Source organism: Drosophila ananassae (genome assembly GCF_017639315.1).
Source record: "Drosophila ananassae strain 14024-0371.13 chromosome 4 unlocalized genomic scaffold, ASM1763931v2 tig00000054, whole genome shotgun sequence".
Taxonomy (NCBI): Eukaryota; Metazoa; Arthropoda; class Insecta; order Diptera; family Drosophilidae; genus Drosophila; species Drosophila ananassae.
Window position 1 is genome coordinate 2,671,216 of NW_025319037.1, and position 23,974 is coordinate 2,695,189.

At 37.4% G+C, this 23,974-nt stretch overlaps 2 protein-coding genes across 6 annotated transcripts; one reads left to right on the forward strand and one right to left on the reverse strand.

The window, feature by feature from the left end:
• Positions 1 to 3,412: 3,412 nt before the first annotated feature.
• On the forward strand, positions 3,413 to 16,492 carry LOC6505328 (GIGYF family protein Gyf). Of its 5 annotated transcripts, none has more exons than XM_032452131.2 (9): positions 3,413 to 3,496; positions 4,123 to 4,485; positions 4,539 to 4,709; positions 4,759 to 5,023; positions 12,181 to 14,730; positions 14,816 to 15,751; positions 15,810 to 15,884; positions 16,002 to 16,156; positions 16,205 to 16,492. In XM_032452131.2, the coding sequence occupies exons 2-9, from the start codon at positions 4,159 to 4,161 to the stop codon at positions 16,328 to 16,330; spliced, it is 4,605 nt and encodes a 1,534-aa protein (XP_032308022.1). In that variant the 5' UTR covers positions 3,413 to 3,496; positions 4,123 to 4,158; the 3' UTR covers positions 16,331 to 16,492. The 5 variants fall into 5 exon arrangements, with proteins under 5 accessions (XP_032308022.1, XP_032308021.1, XP_032308020.1 ...); XM_032452130.2 differs by having other exon boundaries at positions 3,422 to 3,510; XM_032452129.2 differs by having other exon boundaries at positions 3,478 to 3,496; positions 4,134 to 4,485; positions 16,214 to 16,492.
• Positions 10,322 to 11,696, reverse strand: LOC6505349 (isocitrate dehydrogenase [NAD] subunit gamma, mitochondrial). The gene is made up of 2 exons (XM_001966854.3): positions 10,925 to 11,696; positions 10,322 to 10,602 (listed from the first exon to the last, which is right to left on the reverse strand). Coding segments are annotated over exons 1-2 (738 nt in total). The 5' UTR covers positions 11,662 to 11,696; the 3' UTR covers positions 10,322 to 10,601.
• Positions 16,493 to 23,974: the final 7,482 nt, after the last annotated feature.

Consider the following 23,974-nt stretch of genomic DNA (forward strand, 5'->3'; position numbering starts at 1 on the left):
GTTGACGTATTTGGTTCGCAAAGATGAGACATTCGTTATCACAAACTCTTTTTAAACTAGCGATAGCTTTGGCGTAATTACTCTCGGTGACCTGGAATGCCTTGACAGTTCCTAAGGCTTCACCAGAGAGGCAAGAAATTAAATGATTAAATTTCTCGATAACTGGAATGTTCACATCTTTGTCAACTAATGTCTCGAAAAGACTTATGAAATTTTTGAAATCCGAATAATTTCCACTGAATTTTGGCAATGCCAAACTAGGAAGTCGAGCTCGAGTTGGGGCTGCAGAAATTGCAGTAGCTGAACGGGAGTCTTCAGCTGAATTCAAGGCATTACATAAGGACATAATCCTTGCCTTCGTAGTTATTCCTAATTCTTCCAATTCGGCTCCGAAATCATCCATTTCATCTATTTGCTCGATCTGGTCTTGCAACTCATTTGCTTTAGAAATTGCCTCATCTAAAACCTGAAGCCTGCATTCTAGCTCGGTTTTGTTTAGAGGAAGTGATCCATCTTCCAAACGTTCCTCCAACCGGCGAATGCTTTTAACTTTGACATTTAATCTTTTTTTTAAGTCAATAAGAGTCGTGGAATTAAGTTTTTGTTTAGTACTTTCCATTTTAAAAAAATTTGTTTTTTCAATACAAAAACGAAAACGATGGAAATTTAAGATTTAATAATTTATTTAAAATTTTTTATTAATTTTAAAATATTAATATTAAAATTTTATTAAATTTTTTATTTATTAAATTTTTCTAAAATTTATTTAAAAATTTATTGAATTTAATTCAACAACAAGAAAATGCGAAAACGAAAATAATTAATTAATCTTATTTAAATATAATAAACAATTTATTAAATTTAACCAAATCTAAATTGATTAATTAATTGATAACGAATTATTGATAGTCGAGGCACAGAGTATCCAAAAAAATAGTTGGTCGCCAATGACACCGAAACCAATATGCTCGACCAAATTGTAGGGGAGCGCGTCACTTGGCAGACCGGTAAACTATACGCGCCAAAAAGTGCATATACATACATACATACAGCAGCGGATAACGGTGGGAAACGAAAACGAGAATATTATCGCTGCATCTATTTGTATGTATGTAAACCAAATATATATGCACCTTTATTTTATCTGAAATAATTAAAATAATTTTTGGCTGCACTTTAGTATTTATTTGGAAGATTTGTAAATTCGAGAACGAGGGGTAGGGGGCGACAGTGATTGCAAATAATATAAATATTCTCTTTTTTATTTTATCCACAGGCGGTACATTTAGGTTAGCACATATATTTATAATTAAAATTTTAGGACTTTTATATATGTTGTTATTTATTTTTGCTCTACTATTTTTTCTACGTACGTATGCGCCAAGAATTGAAAGGAGGGTGCAATATTCCAGCACAAGACGGATTTTAATTTGTCTTATCTCAACTTTCAATTTTTTGCACAAATACCTGGGTTTCTGCTTTCGGATCCTTTAATCCTGCGGCCACTTTCCTTTCACAATTGATGCAGGTGCAGTGCATGGGGACGACGAATCCTTCCAGTAGCAGCTATGTAGAAGTTTGTTTCGCGACGCGGAGAATTCTTCAATTTGTGTTTTGAATTCACTGGCACAACCGTCGCGAGCAACTCTTTTTGTTTTGAATATATATATGTTATATATATTTTTATATATATTTTATGTGTCACTGTCACTATTTTTTGTTGCTTTTATATTTAATTATTTACTACAGTCCACCCGGGGGCGCCAAAATGTTTATCGAGATTATTTTATCTCGTCGCGAAAAACGAAAGGAAAAAATTGGTGGCTGTAGAAATAATCAAATTGCGAAGAAAACGACCGAAAACAAAAATGCGTGCACTCTTCGACGTTATAAATTCGGGTATATTTCATATTAACAAACCTTAAGCCTAGCTTATCTAGTGCGGCGAAGCGGGGCGAATTCATGGGAGAGCGCAAGTGAGAGCTTCACTTGCGCTCCCGCTCCGCCCTAAACTAACTTATACTAGACTTCATAAAATTATACTTATTATCTACATCTAATTATACACCGGTGACGAACCTGCATGCGAAACCCAAAATATCTGATATCAATTTTAGTGACGAAAATATGCTATATAGGTGTACAAAATTGCATATAAAAAATATTCTTGTTCGGCACGTGCAAGAAAAACAAAAAAAAATCAGTCACGTGCCGAACAAGAATATTGTTTATATGCAATTTTGTACACCTATATAGCATATTTTAACAAAATTCTCAATTAACAAACATGACAAACGCTTGAGGACAATGAGATTTAATGAACCCTTTTGCATCACTTTATGATAAACCAAATCCAATAATCAAAAATTCAATGAAATCATTAGAAAAAGTAACATTAAAATCGGTATAGGAAAACTTCAATAAACAAACACGTTGATTGCCAAAAAATTGCATGATACGACACAAATGTAAACACGTCGGATTTTTTTTTCGGCGAACTGATTAATCAGATCTTCACATTCCAAGCGTTCGAGTAAATCGGACTCAATGCACAGAATTGCTAGACTATTTAGCCGATTTCCACTCATAGTTGAACGTAAATAGTTGTAGATCCTTTTTAAATAAGAAAAAATACATTCTGCGCTACAATTTGTAACAGCTAATGTAATGAATATCCGATATGCAAACTCCACGTTTGGGAACTCAGTGTATAACTCGTTCGTCCGTAATAGTTTCAAAAGTTCAGATGGTGAATTACGTTCTAACTTTTTTTCAGAGCAATACGCGTGAAAGTAATTAGTTCGTCATCCAATAAAAACTCGAGGTCAGAGTTATAGATTTTCCGCAAATCTGCACTGGAACTGAATCATCAAATTCAGTGATAAGTAAGAATTTTTTGTAAGCTTGGTTCACTTGGAAAGTGTTCACTCAAATTATGATCGAATGTGTATGGAATTAAGTAAGCTGTCATCCATAATAATTATGAATTTGATCATTTTTGTATGTATCACGCGATACTTACGCATTCAAATATATAACTGTGATAAAAAAAATGCTTTTCTTAAGATTACAATTTTGCCGCTCCTTGAAATCTGCACCGACGGCATCTAGTGTAAATCCAACGCTGAGTATACGTACCTATTATATGAGTATTATATGAAAGAGTATTATTTAACGAGAGTTTTAAAAGCTAAAAATATGAATTTTAATTAACTGTTTTAAAATTCATATTTTTAGCTTAGCTTAGCTAACAGGCTTCTTCTCAATTAAGTGGTTTGTCAGTTTTTGGTTATGAAATGTTGTGGGGTCTGCCAGAAAATGGCAAAGTTGGCCAAACTGTAAAAATATACTTTCGCAGACAGTGCGAATGTGGTCTTATTCTTAGAATTTCGTATCGCCATATTAGATGATTTTATCTGCCCATGAACAGTCACATTAATCTGGGCTTGTGTAATCGTGGATTTAGTATTTTACAAAAATACATTGGTTATAACGTGTAAGGCGTTTTAGGTAGAACATTTAAAATAAAAAAACTCTCGTATCTATAAAAAAAAACTTTCGTAGCTATTAAAAAAACAAATTAAAGAAGCATTAGGTGATTTTTTCTTGAATTTCAAGTTTGTGAATAAAAATATTTTCTTTTATATGCATTAAAGCATATATGAAATAGGTCTAGTTCTAAATCTAATTAGTGTACCTCTAGGGATACAGCCAAATCTTAAACTTTAAGGCTTAAAGTTACATTTGATATAAAAATTGGGCAACTGTTTTAAAAAAATTTTACAAAAGTACATTTGTAAACATACATACATTGTATATGTATGTACAAATAAAAATTTTTTGTTTATGTGCATGTGAGAACTACATGTATGTACGTTCGAATTCTTTCAATTTATTTTTTTAGGTTAGGTTCGTTTGATAGGAAAAAAAAAATAATCTGCACGCAACAAAGTTTAATAAATATTTTTAAATCGTTATTAACTGTTTCAGAAAAATTTAGTTTTTATTATTATTATAAAATTGGTTATAACGGAATTTGTTTTTTGATATATTGTATTCCGTAAAATTTATGTTTGTATTAAAGAATTTTCATATATTTTTTGTATTGCTCCTTGAACTTAGCGTCAGCGTAGAAAAGAGAAAAAGAGGCTACTTAAAATGACAGACTCGATGAAATTCGGTCCGGGATGGTTGCGTAATATGTCATCTGAGCCCGCAGGCTCCTCCAGTGTTTACAATGTCAGTAGTGGAGGACATAATAGCTTACCTATCACACAAAATAATAATACAACTGCAGCGGCATCGCGTAATCTTTTGCCTGAATACCGATATGGTCGTGAGGAGATGCTGTCATTATTTGATCGGAATTGCTTGTTGCCGCAAATACTACCTTCTTTTAAAAAGCTTTTTGTTGAGAAGGTTCAATATCCGCTTGCCCTGACCCCAAGCTCTGACGAGGATAATCAATCTTCTGTCGGGAACAGCGTAAGTTTTAAAAAGTTTCGTTTTTATATTGTTACACAGTTTTTATTCAATAGTCCCGCCCAGGATGGCTTCAACGTTCGTCCGGTGGATTCGGAACGTCTTCCCGTGGTAATGGACGAGGTGGAGCAGTTGATAGGGGACGGATGCGGGGAAAATCCTCGTATCATCCTACATATCAACGTCCTGGGGTTCCTTATGATGAATGTGTGACGCTACAGACAAAGGTAAATTAGCTAAAGTGAAATTTATATTTCATTAAATTTGTTTGCTTAGGCGGAACGTAATTGGTGTGATCGTAACGGAACTGGTGAATCAATAATGGGTAATATATCTGCTAGCGGATTGGGAAGTTTGGATTGGAGTGTTACGCCAAACTCAAGTCCGCGAAAAGAGTTTTCTAGTCATCGTAATATGGAGAATTGGAGGCGTGCACGGCAAGAGGACGGATCTGGGGATGGCCCTTCTACAAGCGGTTCGGATATTACTGGGTGGCGAAGTAGCGGCGGAAGTACTGCTTTTAGCAATTCTCATCGATGGGGTAAATATTTATACATTTACAATCTGTACCTAAATAGTTAAAGTTAGATAATCTACAATATGAAATAATTGGAGTTTAATGTTTTACATATCCTTGATTATTCTCTAGTTTAGTGTAGCCTTGAACAAATTAGTTTCTCAGTTAAAACGCTATCGACTAATAAAACTTATCCTTTTAAGGGCTGTGTATTTCAAAATGTGAGATAGCTTCTAAAAACAAATTAGTTTACATTTTTTACGTTAGCACTTACATAAAGTTACGTTAGCACTTTTTTGGAACGAAGTTTCTTATGGCGCGGTATGGGTTTAGCGGAAGAGGGCTAGCCGAGAAAAACCGTAACGTAACGTTAAACGGCTCTCCGTCTTCTTCTCCTTCGTAGAGTGAGAGGATATAACCATTTCTCCTCAATCTCTCTTTCTCTGTCTCTTATTATCTCTTTTTTGAAGAAATGCGACAGACAAATGTTTTTGAAATTGTAATTCATATCTTGAGTTTTCATTGTCAATCTCAACTTTTTCAACATTCAATTTTCAGTTTCAATTTTCAGTTTCAATTTTCAATTTCAGTTTTCAATTTCAATTTATAATTTTAATTTTCAATTGCATTTCATCTGTTTTCGCACTGTTTCTAAGTTTATTTTTTATTATACCCTTGCAGAGGGTATTATAATTTTGGTCAAAAGTGTGCAACGCAGTGAAGGAGACATCTCCGACCCTATAAAGTATATATATTCTTGATCAGGATCACCTCCTGAGTCGATATGAGCATGTCCGTCTGTCCGTCTGTCCGTTTCTACGCAAACTAGTCTCTCAGTTTTAAAGCTATCGAGTTGAAACTTTGCACACACCCTTCTTTCCTTTGCAGGCAGTATATAAGTCGGAACGGCCGGGATCGGTCGACTATATCCTATAGCTGCCATATAACTGATTGATCGGAAATGCCATAACTTTGGTGTTTTTTAAGTTAGAGGGTTGGGACTTTCCACACATGTTATATTTGACCAAAAAATCTTGTGTGCAAAATTTCATAAGGATCGGCCGACTATATCCTATAGCTGTCATAGAACGATCGAAATTGGCATAACTTTGATGTTTTTTAAGTTAGAAAGATGGGATTTGGTACAGATTACTCTTTTGGCAAAATAAATCGATATGCCAAATTTCATAAGGATCGGCCAACTATATACGATCCGCTACATATCTAATAATATAAGATGCGTGGCGCCACCTAGCGGACTGCGACTGAACTGCAAGGGTATATAAACTTCGGCTCCGCTCGAAGTTAGCTTTCCTTTCTTGTTTTTTGGTATTTTTGTCCTGTGATATTTTGACCTACTGATTATATACCTAGAATAAATAAGTAAAAGTAAAAATCATTATACCCTGGCAGAGGGTATTATAATTTTTGTCAAAAGTGTGCAACGCAGTGAAGGAGACATCTCCGACCCTATAAAGTATATATATTCTTGATCAGGATCCCCTCCTGAGTCGATATGAGCATGTCCGTCTGTCCGTCTGTCTGTCTGTCTGTCTGTTTCTACGCAAACTAGTCTCTCAGTTTTAAAGCTATCGAGTTGAAACTTTGCACACACCCTTCTTTCTGTTGCATGCAGTATATAAGTCGGAACGGCCGGGATCGGCCGACTATATCCTATAGCTGCCATATAACTGATTGATCGGAAATGCCATAACTTCGTTGTTTTTTAAGATAGAGGGTTGGGACTTTCACACATGTTATATTTGATCAACATATTTTATGTACAAAATTTCATAAGGATCGGCCGACTATATCCTATAGCTGTCACACAACGATCGGAATTGGCATAACTTTGGTGTTTTTTAAGTTAGAAAGATGGGACTTGGTACAGATTCTATTTTGGACAAAATAATCTGATTTGCCAAATTTCATAAGGATCGGCCGCCTATATACGATCCGCTATATATCTAATAATATAGGATGCTTGGTGCCACCTAGCGGACTGCGACTCAACTGCAAGGGTATATAAACTTCGGCTCCGCCCGAAGTTAGCTTTCTTTTCTTGTTTTTGTATAAATGTTGTAAATCATTTTTCGCCTTTATTCACTCCTTTTTCTCCTTTATTGACCTCCTTCTCGTCATGCCTGCAAAACGAAAAAATGCCAAAGGAACTTTCTTTCCTCACGCGTGTCCCTAGACACACACTGTTTTTTTATTACCTAAAATTTTCTATAATTGCAGTTTTTTTATGTTTATACCAGTGGTGGGCAGAACAGAAAAAAAACTTGCACTGAAAAAATTTTTTTTTAATAATTTGGAAGAAAACATGTTTCTTTATCAAAAATGGTGGATGCGGAAGAGTATTGTTAAGCATTTGTTTAAGAACTTTTGGTAGCAAATTTGGTTTAATTTTTAAAGGCACTATATTAGTGCCCGTTCGAATTTTGAAATAACAATAAACGAAATAACACAACGTTTTTTCGCTTAGTGAATTAAAATAAAGCAGTGTTCATTAAAATAGCAGTGCAACCGAATCGAAAATATATTACTGCTTTATTAAAATTTTTCGAGTCTTTTTCCGGTATTTTTCAATAGTATTTTAAGAACTTAGAATATAGAGATTGAAAAGCACAAACATTTCATTTAGGTTTAGTCATTTTTTGTCTTTTACTCATATATTTTCGAACTTCACGAACTTTTGGCTTTTCACTGAAATAGCAGTTTTAACAAAAAAATTTAATAAAATTCATAATAACTGCTAACTAACTTAATACTACCACTAACCGCACAACATACAGACTTTTCATTTCATACAACGAAAATGGACGCAAAAGTGTCTTTTGACAGGCCCCGGAGGCCCCAGAATCTTACTCTCATTCTTACGCTCAATTGTACGCTCATAATCTCATTGGACTTTTTTGGTTGTTCAGTCGCACAGAAGCGCATCATCAAGCAGGTTCTTCGCGGTTAAACTGATCTTTATATGTACGCGTGCTCACACATTCACATACACTGTTTCATGTGCGTGCGTTCGACTTCGTTTTGAAGCCAGCTAAAATTTTTGATTTATGTAACTTTTCAGGCTAGCTACCCTAAGAAAATTTATTAATCGCCAAAATTTATTTTTATACCCTTGCAGAGGGTATTATAATTTTGGTCAAAAGTGTGCAACGCAGTGAAGGAGACATCTCCGACCCTATAAAGTATATATATTGTTGATCAGGATCACCTCCTGAGTCGATACTTGAACTTGAAAAACAACCAAGTTATGGCATTTCCGATCAATCAGTTATATGGCAGCTATAGGATATAGTCGACCGATCCCGGCAGATCCGACTTATATACTGCTTGCAAAGGAAAGAAGGGTGTGTGCAAAGTTTCAACTCGATAGCTTTAAAACTGAGCGACTAGTTTGCGTAGAAACGGACAGATGGACATGCTCATATCGACTCAGGAGGTGATCCTGATCAACAATATACATATATACTTTATAGGGTCGGAGATGTCTCCTTCACTGCGTTGCACACTTTTGACCAAAATTATAATACCCTCTGCAAGGGTATAACAAGAAAGGAAAGCTAACTTCGGGTGGAGCCGAAGTTGATATACCCTTGCAGTAAGGCAGCATTATTATTATATATGTATCGGATTGTATATAGTTGACCGATCCTTGTGAGAATTTCACCATCCAATCAAGTTTCTAAAAAAAATCTTGGAAACAGCCCCAAGCGTCTTTAAAAATGGCAAGGTTGTGCCATTTCCGATCATTCAGTTATATGGCTGCTATAGGATATAGTCGGCCGATCCTTATGAAATTTTCGGCCTACAGGTCAGACAGACAGACGGGCATATGCATATCGACTCAGGAGGAGATCCTGATCAAGGATATACATACCTTATAAGGTCGAAGATGTCTCCTTCACTGCGTTGCACACTTCAAAATTATAATCTGCAAAGGTATAAAAATTGGCAAGTACGAAGTTTGGATAAAGCTCTTCTAATATTTTTGTAAATATTAGAAAAAAGGAAATACAAGATCATTTGCGGAAAGAAATGGGCATATTGGTTTATACTCCCAAGCCTGGATCAGGCAATACTAATAATGGCAACACAGCGAGAAAATTTTTCAAGAACCAAAAATGCGTGCCAATATAACTGGAACAAGCTCTCGCTTAATTTATAGATTTTGTGGAATCTTACTGTCTGGATATAAAATCGTCTGGATATAAAATTGTTACAGAAGCCTTTAAACATTATGCATTTCAAACAGCAACACTATTTGTAGACGTAAATCCATTGTTTTACATGCTTGCATCTATCCACAAAGTTTTAATAAATGGTGCAGAAATTATCAAACATGTTGCTCTTCCGATAGAACCCATGTCAGAGGAAGCTCTCGAGGCCAGAAATAAAGATCTACGAAAATTTCGCTTGAACCACGCTTGAAAAAATTCGCGCAAAAACACGATGTAAGACTTAGTTCATACACTTTTTATTTCATTTGACCCATTCATCACATCTATTAAAAAGTTCAGTTTTATCCTTCTCTTCGCGTTCAACATTGCATTCCTTTTTGGCTCCGGTGAGACATGCGAAAAGCACGCATTATTTCGAGCAACTGACTCGGCGATTGTCTTTGAAGTCCTTTCCCTATTTTGTTTATATTTTTTAGGTTTGTGAAAAACGATGAGAAAAACACGTTTGCACGGGGAAAAGCTTGAAAACTTAACTAAAAATGTAACTGAACTGTGAGACAGTGATTAAAATTAATTTTTAAACAAGAAAGGAAAGCTAACTTCGGGCGGAGCCGAAGTTGATATACCCTTGCAGTTATGGTTGTGCCATTTCCAATCGTTCATGGCGTTATATGGCGGCTATTGGATATAGTTGGCCGATCCCTATAAAATTTGGCAAATCAAATTATTTTGCCAAAATGGAGTCTGTACCAAGTTCCATCTTTCTAACTTAATAAACAGCAAAGTTATGACGATTCCAATTTGTACATAAGATATTTTGGTCAAATATAACATGTGTGGAAAGTCCCAACCCTCTAACTTAAAAAACACCAAAGTTATGGCATTTCCGATCGATCAGTTATATGACAGCTATAAGATATAGTCTACCGATCCCGACTTATACCGACCTCCGTCGGTCCGTCTGTCTGTCGGTTTCTACGCAAACTAGTCTCTCAGTTTTAAAGCTATCGAAGTGAAACTTTGCACACATCCTTCTTTTCCTTGCAGGTAGTACATAAGTCGGAACGCCCGGGATCGGTCGACTATATCCTACAGCTGCCATATAACTGATTGATCGGAAATGCCATCTTTGTTTAATTGTCTCTTTTACTAATAAATATTCGAACAGAATAATACATTTTGTTTGAATTTGCTTCTCAATATTACAATTTTTAAAAGAATTAAGTTACAAATTAATATCGCTTTGGTCGAATTGTGGGGAAAATAATTGTTTCGACTGTGTTCTTTCTGTTATACATGTTTTCTTTTATCTTAGGATAGTAAAATAGAGTAGAGGAAGTAGAAATGGAGCTCAGTTAAGAAAAAAAGTCAGTGTGCAGAAAATTAGAGCGGGACCGGCAAGTAGATCTGATTTATCACACTTTGACATCGAACGAACACACAATGGACATATAGCCGGGATAATATTGGACTTGGTTAATCAGCGGAATAATTCGACCTCAACTTTATTAAACCGATTCTTTCGGGGCATCACATTAACGCTGAATGCATTGGCTTGGGGAACAAGATTTCTCAAATTGGCTTAGTTGTGGGGTTAATATAATTTTGATTGGTTTGGTATTATGCTTAGTTCGATTTGGTTTATCTTGCTGAGTTTTGTTAGCGGTTGGTTGAGTGTTTATTCTTGTACGATATTGCCTAAAATTGGCTAAAATAATTTCCATGTGGCCAATTCACGCGCTTGGCACTCAGGATTTTGAGTATGTTCTCAACAACATCAGTGCTGGAGTGGTTACCGCCCAGATCAGGTGTACGAATGGCATCTTCGACGATGGTCTGGTAGGTGGCATCTTGAATAACCTTGGCGTGCTCCTTGTGGCCAAGATGGTTCAGCATGTCGATACTGGCGCTGATCATGGCTACGGGATTGGCGATGTTCTTTCCAGCGATGGCGGTGCCTGTGTTTCGGGTGCCTGGCTCGAAGATGGCGTAATGATCACCGTAATTCCTTCCTGAAATGAGACCAGCTCCGCCGATCAGACCACAGATGACGTTGGACACAATGGTGCCGTACAGGTTGGTCATGTTCATCACATCGAATTGATGGGGATTCGACACGGCCTGCATGCAGGTGTTGTCGATAATCATGTTGTTGTGCTCCAGCTCGGGATAGTCTTTGTGAACGCGGTTCGCCACTTCGAGGAAGAGACCATCGGACAGCTTCATGATGTTCGCCTTGTGAATGGTGGTCACCTTCTTGCGGTTGTTCTGGCGGGCGTATTCAAAGGCATACCGAGCCACACGCTCAGCGTTCTCCACGGTGACCACCTTCATGCTCTCCACCACTCCCTTGACGGACTCATGCTCCAGCATAGCGTACTCGCCATCGGTGTTTTGGCGGATGAGGACAATATCAATGTTTTGGTGGCGTGCGGGAATACCAGGATACGATTTGCAGTGCACCATAACTTCGTTGTTTTTTTAAGATAGAGGGTTGGGACTTTCCACACATGTTATATTTGACTAACAAATCTTATGTACAAAATTTCATAAGGATCGGCCGACTATATCCTATAGCTGTCATACAACGATCGGAATTGGCATAACTTTGGTGTTTTTTAAGTTAGAAAGATGGGACTTGGTACAGATTCTATTTTGGACAAAATAATCTGATTTGCCAAATTTCATAAGGATCGGCCGACTATATACGATATGCTATATATCCAATAATATAAGATGCGTGGCGCCACCTAGCGGACTGTGACTCAACTGCAAGGGTATATAAACTTCGGCTCAGCCCGAAGTTAGCTTTCCTTTCTTGTTTACTAGTTTTTTTTGCTTTTTGTATCGAGCTACAGTGTTGTAATTTTGTGTCCATCGTGTCCATAGAAACATTTACTACCTAACAGTTTTAATTTATAAGATCTTTATAAGAGTGTCCATTTCAAAGTATTAATTTGCTTTTTGCTAAACTTTTTGTTTCAGGGCGATCAACAAGTTGGCGCGATGAAGACTCCAATGTCGAAAGTTCCAATAATTTTCAACGGCCAATATCAACAGTTGGGCCTGTGGGAATTGACCGTGGAAACAGTAAAGCATCGGTAAATGGACCCAGTGGAATAGGTGCCGGGGGGTGTTCAGTTACAAATTATGCACGAATATCCAGCAAAAACACGTCATTGTGGACTGCCAATAATACCAATACAGATGTCGATGATACTCTACCTGAATGGGCGATGGAAAATCCTTCTGATTTGGGTGGGACATTTGATGCAAGTGGAGCTTTTCATGGTGATAATCCAATGTCTGATAATCCAATGATTCAAAACAGAAATAATGAATCATCGACGAAGAACTCAAATTCAGCTTATGATGACTTTATGCCCCAAATTGTAGACCCCACCGCTAGGGATAATGAAACGGAAATCAAGGTCCAATGTCAGTTAAAAACCGAAAAGGTTTTTAAAGTTAGTGAATCTCCTGATAAAAAAAAAAAATCAAAGGAAACTCATGGCGACATATCTGATAGAATAAAGGAAGTGGTTGATCAAGTGGAAAAACTCATTATGGAAGATGATAGTCAAATAACTGAAAATCAAATTAAAACTCAGACAGATTGCGCTCGATTAGTGGAAACCATGCCAAGTGTCTCAGAAGTTGAGCTAAATATGAAATCTAATTCGGTAAGGGATAATGAAAATTGCCAACAACATCCATCTATACCAATGAAAATTATAAATACGAATTCGGGGACATCAAATCAGCCCCCTCATCATTCGTCGCTATCAGATTCGCCTTTTTCTGATCAGGTGACATTACAGCAACATCATCTTCACCAGCAGCATATGTCAGTAGTTCCATCGCATAGGATTAATTCAAGCCTTAACGAATTGTGGTTTTATCGGGATCCTCAGGCGAATGTTCAAGGACCTTTTAGTGCTGTGGAGATGACAGAATGGTATCGCGCGGGCTACTTTAATGAAAACCTATTTGTACGGCGATTCTCTGACAATAGGTTCAGAGCCCTTGGCGATCTTATTGATATTTGCCATGGTAATATGCCATTTACACACAGCCACTTATTGCCGACGCCATTGGAACTAGAAAGTTATTCTGTTGTTCCGATTTCAAGTGCACATTCAGAGCCAATTCCGCTAAATACCCATAAATCATCGCATTCACCTATCTCTGTATCGATAGTTGAACAACAATTGGCACAACGTAGGGACGACCACCTTAAGGCAAATGTGACAGCTGCCGCAGATTCTCTTAGTGCTGCTTTAAAAGGGAACTCTGTTGGAAATAATATGGACACTTCTCACACGCTAACATTGCGTTTTCAAATGTTACAGGATCAATATTTTCAGCACCAGGAGTACCAAATATTGGCAGAGCTATCTAAGAACGAATGCTTTCAACGGTATTCAGCTGCTGAACGTGAGTCGATTGTCAGGCAGAAAGTTCAGATGCTTACTCTTCCCGAGTATTTGAGCAGCCTTAACGGACTAAGTAGCTCGCTTTCTTTATTAAACCCCATTGCAGCAAGACGACTTAATCAAGATGTGGCTGAAAAGGTTAAAAAAGATCAGCACAAATTATTTGCAAATTCATCTGATCAACCACCCTCAATGGTTAATTTATTAGATGCAAATAGTTTTATATTGAATGCACAACTGTTGCAACAGCCGTCACAACAGATAGGAGCTTCTTCCAATTCTGGAAATCATGTAATGAAAAGTACTTCCCTTTCCGACACATCTAAACTAGATGAGCTTACAAGAAATGAATTGGATTTATTAAACGAATATAATTTAAGAATGCTTTTGCGTGGTCATTCACAAAATCTTGCATTGAATAACGAAAAAAATAATGAAAACGACGATTATACGGATAAACCTCAAATAAACTTAATGGTTCCTATGTGGCAGTCGCCTACCAAGCATCAAGATTCCATTCAACAATGGTCAGAAATTTCAAATGCAAAGCCACTCTTTTGGGAAGGAGATAACTTAGAACAAGAAAGAAACCACCACAGACAGACAATAACACAACAACAACAGTCTTATCAAGATCCAATAAATTCTCATGTAGAGGCCCGCCTTAATAATGGTTTAAAGCTAAGCCCTTTGCGGGAAATAGGTCAGTCTACCGGAAATTTAAGAGAATCTCCCTCCCAAAATCTTGATTTAATGAAAAATTCAATTGAAAATTCAGTCAAAGAGTCTCATCTCGATGAGCAGCTCAAAAATCAAATTAAACATTCATTGCCTCAAAGACAGCAACAGCCGCAACCGGCTGAGGTTAAACAAGTTAATGAAGAGGAACGCAGACGCGAAATATCTGAAGAGAAACGTCGTCTTAAGGAAGAGCGAAAACGTTTACAATTGGAAGAAGATAAACGCAGGTCAATGGTAGAGGAAGAAAAAAAAGCCAGACAAATGCAAGAAGAAAAGGAAAGACAACAGCAAATACAAGCCCAACGTCGAAAAGCTCTTCTAGGTAACGCCCAAGATTTAAGTCAAAGTGGTGGAACGGGTAAGTATAAAAACCGCTAGAAAATTCCACTTCCAATTCACGATTTTTTTTTAAATTAAATTATTCTGTATAAAATTTTTATCAGGAACATCTTCCTCAATACAAATTAATAAAAATATGACTTCTAAGACGGGAGAAGGACAAACATCGCGGTCACCTGCAAAATCTGTGGCACCGTGGTCACTTAACTCATCAAATTCTAACAGCACGGCACCCGGACTGGCGGAAATTCAAAAAGCTGAACGTCGAGAGCGTCGAGCCGATCAACAGCGCCACCAAGAGCAAATAGAAAAACAGATGCGTGCCAATGCAGCAGCCGCTGCAGAAGCCAATGATGCATTGCTTAAATGGCAGGCAGCGCCCACCTCGGCACCTGTAATGAGCTTGGCCGATATTCAAGCGGAAGAAGCGAAACGATTAGCCAACGATCTCTTGGAGCAACAACGTCGCCGGGAAATCGATCAACTCCGCCATTCACCGATACCTTCCACTGTTGGGACCCCTGGCTTGTCGAACATCTGGGGAAGCTCAAATAAGGCATGGAGTGCAAACTGCACCTCTCCAATGTCATTAGCAACCGCTGGGCTATGGGACGAACCTAAAGCCTCTTTAATCAATCAAACTTCTCTTCATGGATCTAGTACGGGCAGTACTTCTACCGTCGCGATGACATCTGCAATAAGCTCGAACACTAGAAACCATATTCAAAGCCATAGTAAAACGGTTCCATCGCTCCGCAACTTGCGTAAAAGCCAAACATTGCCAGTAATGAATAATACTGGAAAGTCTTTAAGAGTTCTTCCTGGTTCTGAGAAAAATAAATTGAGCCAGATGCGAGTGAATCAAAAATTAGCAGCTAGTTCTTTCGATGACAAGGATAATAAAGATGGAAAATCCAATTCAAAAGGTCAAGGGCAGCAAAGTAGTTCAGATCAGTTGTCTACTAAGGTTAATGAGTATGAAAATGAGTTTACCAACTGGTGTATAAAAAGTTTAGATAATATGTCGTCTAAAGTAGATGGTAATTAACAACAGTATTTGTTTATTAAAAATGTTACAAATATTAAACATCTTTTCAGTGCCAACTTTTGTGACATTCTTGCAAGATTTAGAAGCACCATATGAAGTTAAGGATTACGTCCGCATGTACCTTGGTTCGTATACATGATATAAACTAACTAATTCAAAATACGGTCAAAGAAAATCGAGGATTTTAGAAATAAAAAAACTCTAATATTCTGTTGCATACATCTAACATAAAAATGTTTCAGGTGAAGGCAAAGAATCTTCAGAATTCTCAAGGCAATTCTTAGAGCGTCGCAGTAAATACAAAAGTTTACAACGTGCTCAAAATGCACACAATGATGATATGTGTAAACCCGCTCCCGCAATAACACCGTCGGCGAATGACTGCACCGACAATAAGGTGAGATAAACATATGATTTTTGATTAGTACACTGACTTTATTTTTAGAATAAGCAGAAAAAGCTAAAGAAAAATAAGATGACCAAACTGGATACGAGAATTCTTGGATTTTCGGTAACCGCAGCTGAGGGCCGCATTAATGTTGGTGGTCGAGACTATGTCGACGGACCATAAGAAATTTTTTAAGGTTTGAATTTCATGTACAACTGCAATCTATAAAATTGTATCGCAAAATAGGTCGTAAATGGTTGCGGATTATTAATATTATATGTATACATATACATAATAAAGTTCGGGATCCCTTAAAGAGGGACTCTCATTTACACATTCGAAAAATGAATAATTTTTAAAATCAGCTTGCGGGATAGAGTGACGACGGGTATTATTTTGTAGTATCCGTATATCCATGTAGGTTTATAGAAAATACAAGTATCCGAATGCTTTTGTTATGTCGTTATTTGTTCAAAGCGTTTTTAACAATGAATATCTTATTCCATATTTTATTAGAGCCTCGTAGCTGCGCTGCCCTTGAAGCCGGCAGCGGAGAGACTTTATTACTTATGTATGCATGTATGTTTATGCTCACTTAAGCTATTGTTAAGCGGGAGCGCGAGAGATGGAGTATATGCATAAGCGTGATGGCTAAATGGTCAAGCAGTAGGGAAATGCTGACGTTTGTGCAGTTTACTTAAATGCTTAATATGTGCAGGCACTCATATTATAGACACCAAGCAATTATATTTCAACTTAAGTTGTGCCTGTGACTATTTTGTTTTTTTTTTGCATAAAAAGAAAAATAATTATATTTTTATAAAAATCATAATATTTAGTTATAAGTAAAATGTTTCATATTTAGTTCGAATCATACAATAAAATGTTAATGTTTATTCTATATATTTATACCCTTGCAGAGGGTAAAATTATAATTTTGGTCAAATTATAATTTTGAAGGAGACACCCCGATCCTATAAAGTATATATATTCTTGATCAGGATCAGGAAGAAAGAACTTCGTTGTTTTTCAAGTTAGAAGGATGGGAGTTTCAATGGATTTCCCTTTGGTCAAAATAATTCGATATGCCAAATTTCATAAGGATCAGCCGACTATATACGATCCGCTATATATCTAATAATATAAGATGCGTGGCGCCACCTAGCGGACTGCGACTCAACTGCAAGGGTATATAAACTTCGGCTCCGCCCGAAGTTAGCTTTCCTTTCTTGTTAATAATAAATTTTTAACCTTGAAATTATGTTTCCATTTTCTTGTATACTTTCCACCTTATATGGTCCAGAATATTTAAAGTCTAGCTTATGTCCTGTTTCATTTTTCAATAAAACAATATATCCTATTGCTATATCTTTCTTTACTTGTAAGGTCATACAACTCGTTTCTTTATAGGCTATTTCTAATCAGTACTTACTCCTCCTAGCATAATCACCTATGTTGCATAAAGTTTTTTAAGTTTTTTTAAGAATTTAAATGTTTTGGCAAATTCAGTGTTTTGCCGAAAACTACGGATGAACTCATTAAGTGTTCTGTGGCTTCGCTCCACTGTGCCTACAGTCTGGTGATGGTGTGCGGCAGAAGTTACGTTTTTGATATTTAAATTTTTGCATAAATCTTCTATTATTGAATATTTATATTCTGTTCCCATGTGCGTAATGAACGTCTTCATTTAACCCTACTTTAGAATAAAATGTTCAAATATAGATTTTGCAACTATTTTCACACTTTTGTTTTTAATTGGTATCGCTACAAGGTATTTCCCATATTATATCCTAGTCGCAAATTAAAGTTACTCCATATTCATTTCTTTGTTCGGATTTGGGAAAGGGACCGATCGTATCCACAATTACAGTGTAACAAACCATTTCTGGGGTTTCAGTTATTGCCAGTGGTGTCTTTGTAAGTTTAGTCGTTTTTGACTTTAGGCACTTTTGACATTTTCTTATGTAGTCAGTAGTATATCGGGCCATGTCTTTCCAATAACAATATCTTTTGACTTTTGCCAAGGTTTTAGTGATGCCAGTGTGACCTTGTATTGGTTGATTAGATTAGATTTGTATTGCCCATTTTTATACCCTTGCAGAGGGTATTATAATTTTGGTCAAAAGTGTGCAACGCAGTGAAGGAGACATCTCCGACCCTATAAAGTATATATATTCTTGATCAGGATTACCTCCTGAGTCGATATGAGCATGTCCGTCTGTCTGTCTGTCTGTCTGTCGGTTTCTACGCAAACTAGTCTCTCAGTTTTGGAGCTATCGAGTTGAAACTTTGGACACATCTTATTTTTTCTTGCAGGTAGTATATAAGTCGGAACGGTCGGGATCGGCCGACTATATCCTATAGCTGCCATATAACTGATTGATCGGAAATGCCATAACTTTGGTGTTTTTTTAATTAGAGGGTTGGGACTTGCCACACATGTTATATTTGACCAAAATATCTTATGTACAAAATTTCATAAGGATCGGCCGACTATATCCTATAGCTGTCATAGAACGATCGGAATTGGCATAACTTTGGTGTTTTTTAAGTTAGAAAGATGGGACTTGGTACAGATTACTCTTTGGGCAAAATAATTCAATATGCCAAATTTCATAAGGATCGGCCGACTATATACGATCCGCTATATATCCAATAATATAAGATGCGTGGCGCCACCTAGCGGACTGCGACTGAACTGCAAGGGTATATCAACTTCGGCTCCGCTCGAAGTTAGCTTTCCTTTCTTGTTTTGAAATTGAAACTTTTAATTGGCTGATATTATATTTACCATCTTGCATTTCAAACCTTTGGAAAAACTGACCTAAGTCCAGAATTCCATTGGTAAATAACTAGCTAACATTATATTTTGCAGTAATTTTTTTTTCATGTTTAAAAAAACAAGTCATAGTTTTTACGTGCAAGATCACTACTTTACGTCATTATAGATGACTCCATATACGTTGGGCTTTGAAGCTATTTTTATAGATTGCTTAGGCAAATCCTTTTGCAAACGAGAAGAAGGGGTCTATTCTGAGACTGACGGCTCTACTATCCCGTTGTTTATTAATTTTTCCACTTGGTCTTGAATTTCTTCTCATTGAGTAGGAGAGTTTCTATAATTTTTTATGTAGATTGGTGTTTCATCATTTAATCTCAGTTTTTGCTTGTAGAAGTTATTTGTGGATATTGGCTCGGTTTTAAGTCCAAATATATCAGTATAGTGGCCACATAAACTTTTCAGTTGAGTTTAGAATTGGGGACGAAAGTTTTTGGTTAATTGAGATAAAACTATTTTCTGGACTCTTAATTTGTTTGAACTACATCATAGTTCGAAAATTCTTCATGTTTGAGTTTATTTATTTGGACTAATTGATCAGTATCAGTGGTATTTAAAAATCGGAAGAACGTGTTTTTAGAGGTTGCAATGGTATTTGTGACATAAATTCCATTTTGAATCTCCTGGTGTGGGATGAGATCTCATATTTTCAAAAAGTCATGACTATCTAAAACTGTTTCTATTTTCAAAACGCATATATTGCAGATTCAGCTGGCTTAGTAAAGTTTTACAGAAACTGTAGATAGCCATGACTTTTTGAAAATATGAGATTAAAAACTCCAATTTATTTGACGAAAATATTTTTTAACCACCAATAATAAATTCCATAAAATTATTTCGAGTTCCCTTCAAATCCAAAATGAAAACATGGTATGATCTACTGATTTCATTAGGAAAATAAAAATTTTCCATAGGAAAATGTCTGGAAAAAATCATAGATCAAAAATTAATGTAGAAAATCGGAGATTTCAACTTTGGATGAGTATTCCAAAGATTTGGTAACTGCTAGATATTCTTTAATTTTAATTGGTACACAAACATTTCGAAATGATATGTACTAGAAATCGCCATCGCCATTACACAGCCTACATAATTATGTATCTAATCTTATGTATTATATCTAATTAGATATCATATATGGTAAAATTAGATCAATTTCTTCTCTTAGGTGTTCCGCGGACACTGTGTGAGATAGAACCTATGTTCGTTCTAGACTTTGGTTCACGGAAGCTTAACATAAGGGTTATGGAACAGGTGAAATTATGCATGGAGATTTTTTGCTGTTGGCCTGTGTTATTAACAAGTCTTCTGCTGGTAGGAAATCTAACTGGCAATTAAATCTTTTAATAAGTCTATGCCAATTATTCCTTCGCACGGTATAGGAAAATTTAAATCTACCAAGTTAAATTATGTATATATCTGTTTGGATCTCAATTGATGTTGATCCTTTTGATTTTAGAATTTCTTGGCTTAGGCCTTGTATATTTACTATATTATTGTATTGGACATTGCTGTATTATAACTTTTACTTCTTTAGTTATTTAGGCCAGTAAATAAACCATATTTCTTGAAAATCAAACTCTTGTTTATTTACTCTCTTCGACAGCTTTTTAGGTTATATCTTTTTGTTTTGATTCGATACAATCGATATGATATTAAAAGTTATCGATATGATATTATTATATTATATGCGCCCTCTTGGCGGGTATTTTTGAATTTGAAACATTTATCTTTAACACTTTCCCTTGTGAGAATTCAAAAATAACAATTCAATTGACAAACTTGAAAATTTTTATGACTCTATATAAAGCAAAATAAATGGTGTTTTTCTCCTTCAGAAGAGTCCAATCTTGTTGCAAAGAATCCGGAGACAAGTATTGAGGATCGGCTTTGTCATCATATCTGCGAGTTGTTCTTCAGTCGGGATTTGTTCGATTCCAAATTCTCCCTCAGCAATTCTTTCCCTGATGAAGAAATGCTTGTTGGCTATGTGCTTGGTCCTGCGATGGAATTCGGGGTTTTGGCCCAGCCTAATGGCAGCAGTATTATCGACCTGGAGAATCGGGGCTCGGTCCAATCTGTCGATTTCCTGAAACAATCTTTTAAGCCAAATTATTTCTTTTGCAGCTTCATTGGCGGCTACGATCTCAGCCTCTGTAGTAGAAATGGACCCCATGGCTTGCCTTTGACTTTTCCATGAAATTGCTCCTGAGGCAAACATGATGATGATCCCTGATGTAGATCTCCCAGTCTTCGTGCAGCCACCAAAGTCAGCATCGCTGTAGCATTCGTGGATTCCACGTTGATTGTTCCGGAAATGTAACGGAAAACCCTCTTTACTTGTGCAATGTTTTCTTTTGTAGGATTTTCAAGCGTTCTTGAAAGAAATCCGATGCTGAAAGCCAAGTCTGGCCTAGTTCCAAGCATGAGGTACATGAGAGCTCCGATGGCTTGGCGATAAGGGAACGCAGTCGTCTCTGATTCTTTCCCTGCTGTCGTAATTCCCAAATTCTTGAGAAGTGGGGTTGAAACAGCTTCGCAATCCGAGAATCTGAATCGCTCCAAAATCCTTGTGGCATGGATATGCTGTTGACTAATTTTTAATCCATTTTCTTGTTTCTTGATTTCGAGTCCCAAGAAGCACTCAGCCTTGTTTGAGACAATTTTGAACTCTGATTTTAACTCGTCCAAAAATTCTTCCAAATCTTGCGTATCTGTTGCTGCGGCGAGTCCGTCATCTACATACGTAAACAACGAGTAGAATCTTTTTGCCATTTCTTTCCCTGACGTAGAGACATGGATCTGCCTCGCTGACTTTGAAATTGTGTTCCGCAGGAAACCTCCGAAGTGTTCTTGCCAACATCTCGGCCCTTGCTTAAGCCCGTAGAGACTATTCTTCAATCTGCAAACAAGCCCCTGTCCTTGCTCGTATCCCTCAGGTTGTTGCATGTAAATTTCCTTGTCGTCCAATTCACCGTATAGAAAAGCTGTCGAGACGTCAAACTAGAACAAAAACATATCATTTTTAACTGCAACGCTCAACGCTGAGCATTCTTGCGACAGAGCTAAAGGTTTGGTCGTAATCAATCTCTCGTCTCTGGGCGAATCCTTTGATGACCAAGCGAGCTTTGTATTTGTCGATACTTCCGTCGGAGTGGGTTTTGACTCGATAGACCCACTTGCACGGAAGTGCTTTCGATCCTCTGGGGAGTCTTGTCAAGCTCCAAGTTTCATTCTGATTTAAAGAATCAATTTTCCTGTCCATTGCCTTTTTCCACTCGACGTTGCTGTTGATGGCTTCATGGAAGGAATCTGGACTCTCCAGCACAAAATTCTCGGCTGCTGCTACGTAGTCATCCATATGCTCCGGTCTCTTCAACTTCGAACGATCCCTCAACCGCATTGTTTGCATTTTTCTCCTGTTGTTTTCTTCGTCAAAGCTTGTTTCTACTCCGGTTTCGTAATTGTCTTCGCTTCCTGTTTCGGCTTTCGGCTCGGTGTCTTCACTCAAGTCTTGCTTCTGGAGTGTGTCTTCGTCCTCGCTCTTGTGCAAATTCGCGTCTTCTTCCTTCTTCTTCTTTGTCTTCTACGACGTCCTTGGATCCAAAATCTTGGAAAGGTAGGTTGACGCCTGGTTCACAGTTGCTGAATTTCTCTTGAAATTTTACATCCCTCGACACGAATACTTTGTGCTTCTCTGGTAAGTAAATACGATACCTCTCATCGCCGTCGTAACCCACCAGGTACCCCTTTTCAGCTTTTTCGTCCATCTTCTTCCTTTTTTGGCATGGAATGTGTACATAGCACGTCGATCCTACGATTCGAAGATGTTTGATTCTTGGTTTCTTGCCCAGCCAAAGTTGGTAAGAGCTCAGACCCTTCAACGAAGATTTGCCCGTCCTATTGAGAACGTAGACTGCTGTGCTGACCAACTTGGCCCGAATTGCTTCTGGAAATTTTATTTCTGGATTAGAATACTTGAAAGTTCTCGCCATTTGGACTATCGTTCGATTTTCTCTCTTCCGACCCCACCGTTTTGTTCTGGAGTATACCAGCTTAAAGTTTTACCAGCTTCATGAAGAGTTTCTCTCACTCCTGCACGTTCGAATTCTCCTCCATTGTCGCTCAGGAAGTCTCGAATTGTGTGCCCTTGTTGCTTGGCGTGAGAAACCATGTGTCGTAACACGTCCTTGACCTCTGATTTCTGCTTGACGATGTACCTATATCGAAACCTGGTGAAATGATCCTTAAAAACTATCAAATACATCTTCTTCTGGAAAGAATCCTCAAATGGGCCGCAAACATCGCCTGACATCAATTCTCCTGGCTTCGTCGCTGGTTTCCTCGTTCCAAATGGCAATCGATGCGTCTTTCCAAGGGTGCAAGGCTCGCAACAGCTACTCTCAAGCTTGACTTGAATGCCCATTTCTCTTTTGAGCATGTCCTTGATGTGGTTCTTGTCCTGATGTCCCCATCTCTCGTGGTAGAGTTGGAGAATTGAAGTTCCTAAAGTTGCGACGTTGACATCGTCGTTTCGTTCTGGAAGTATGGGCTCGATCGCTGCTCTGTAGAGTATTCCTCCAACTTCTCTAGCTCCAACGAGGACAATCTTGCCGTTTATTTTGAGGGTGCACTCGGTTGCTGACGACTCGAAACGACTACTTGGATTATTGTCTTGGGCAGCCAAAATTGAAAACAGGTTCTTCGTTACATTGGGAACAAACCATACATTTTTCAAAGAAAGAAAAAGAATTTTTCCATTGACAATCGTTTTGACTTTGATTGTGCCCTGGCCCAAAGCTGACAAGGTTTCATGGAAAGCTTCTCTGATCCAACTCGGATTCTCAAACTTCTCAAAATGCTCGAAATACTTCGCAGTCTTCACAACGTGTTTTGTTGCACCGTTGTCTATCCACCAGTCGACCTCTGAGTTTGCCTCTGCTGCAAACACGCCATTGTGGACTGAGACGAGAGTTAACGTTGGTTCT

Bases quoted from the DNA above. Each gene is read 5' to 3' on its own strand.
- LOC6505328 (XM_032452131.2), top strand. From the start codon at position 4,159: ATGACAGACTCGATGAAATTCGGTCCGGGATGGTTGCGTAATATGTCA. The intron at 5,024-12,180 runs GTAAATATTTAT...TTTTTGTTTCAG, and splicing joins TAGCAATTCTCATCGATGGG to GGCGATCAACAAGTTGGCGC. The intron at 16,157-16,204 runs GTGAGATAAACA...CTTTATTTTTAG, and splicing joins ATGACTGCACCGACAATAAG to AATAAGCAGAAAAAGCTAAA.
- LOC6505349 (XM_001966854.3), bottom strand. From the start codon at position 11,661: ATGGTGCACTGCAAATCGTATCCTGGTATTCCCGCACGCCACCAAAAC.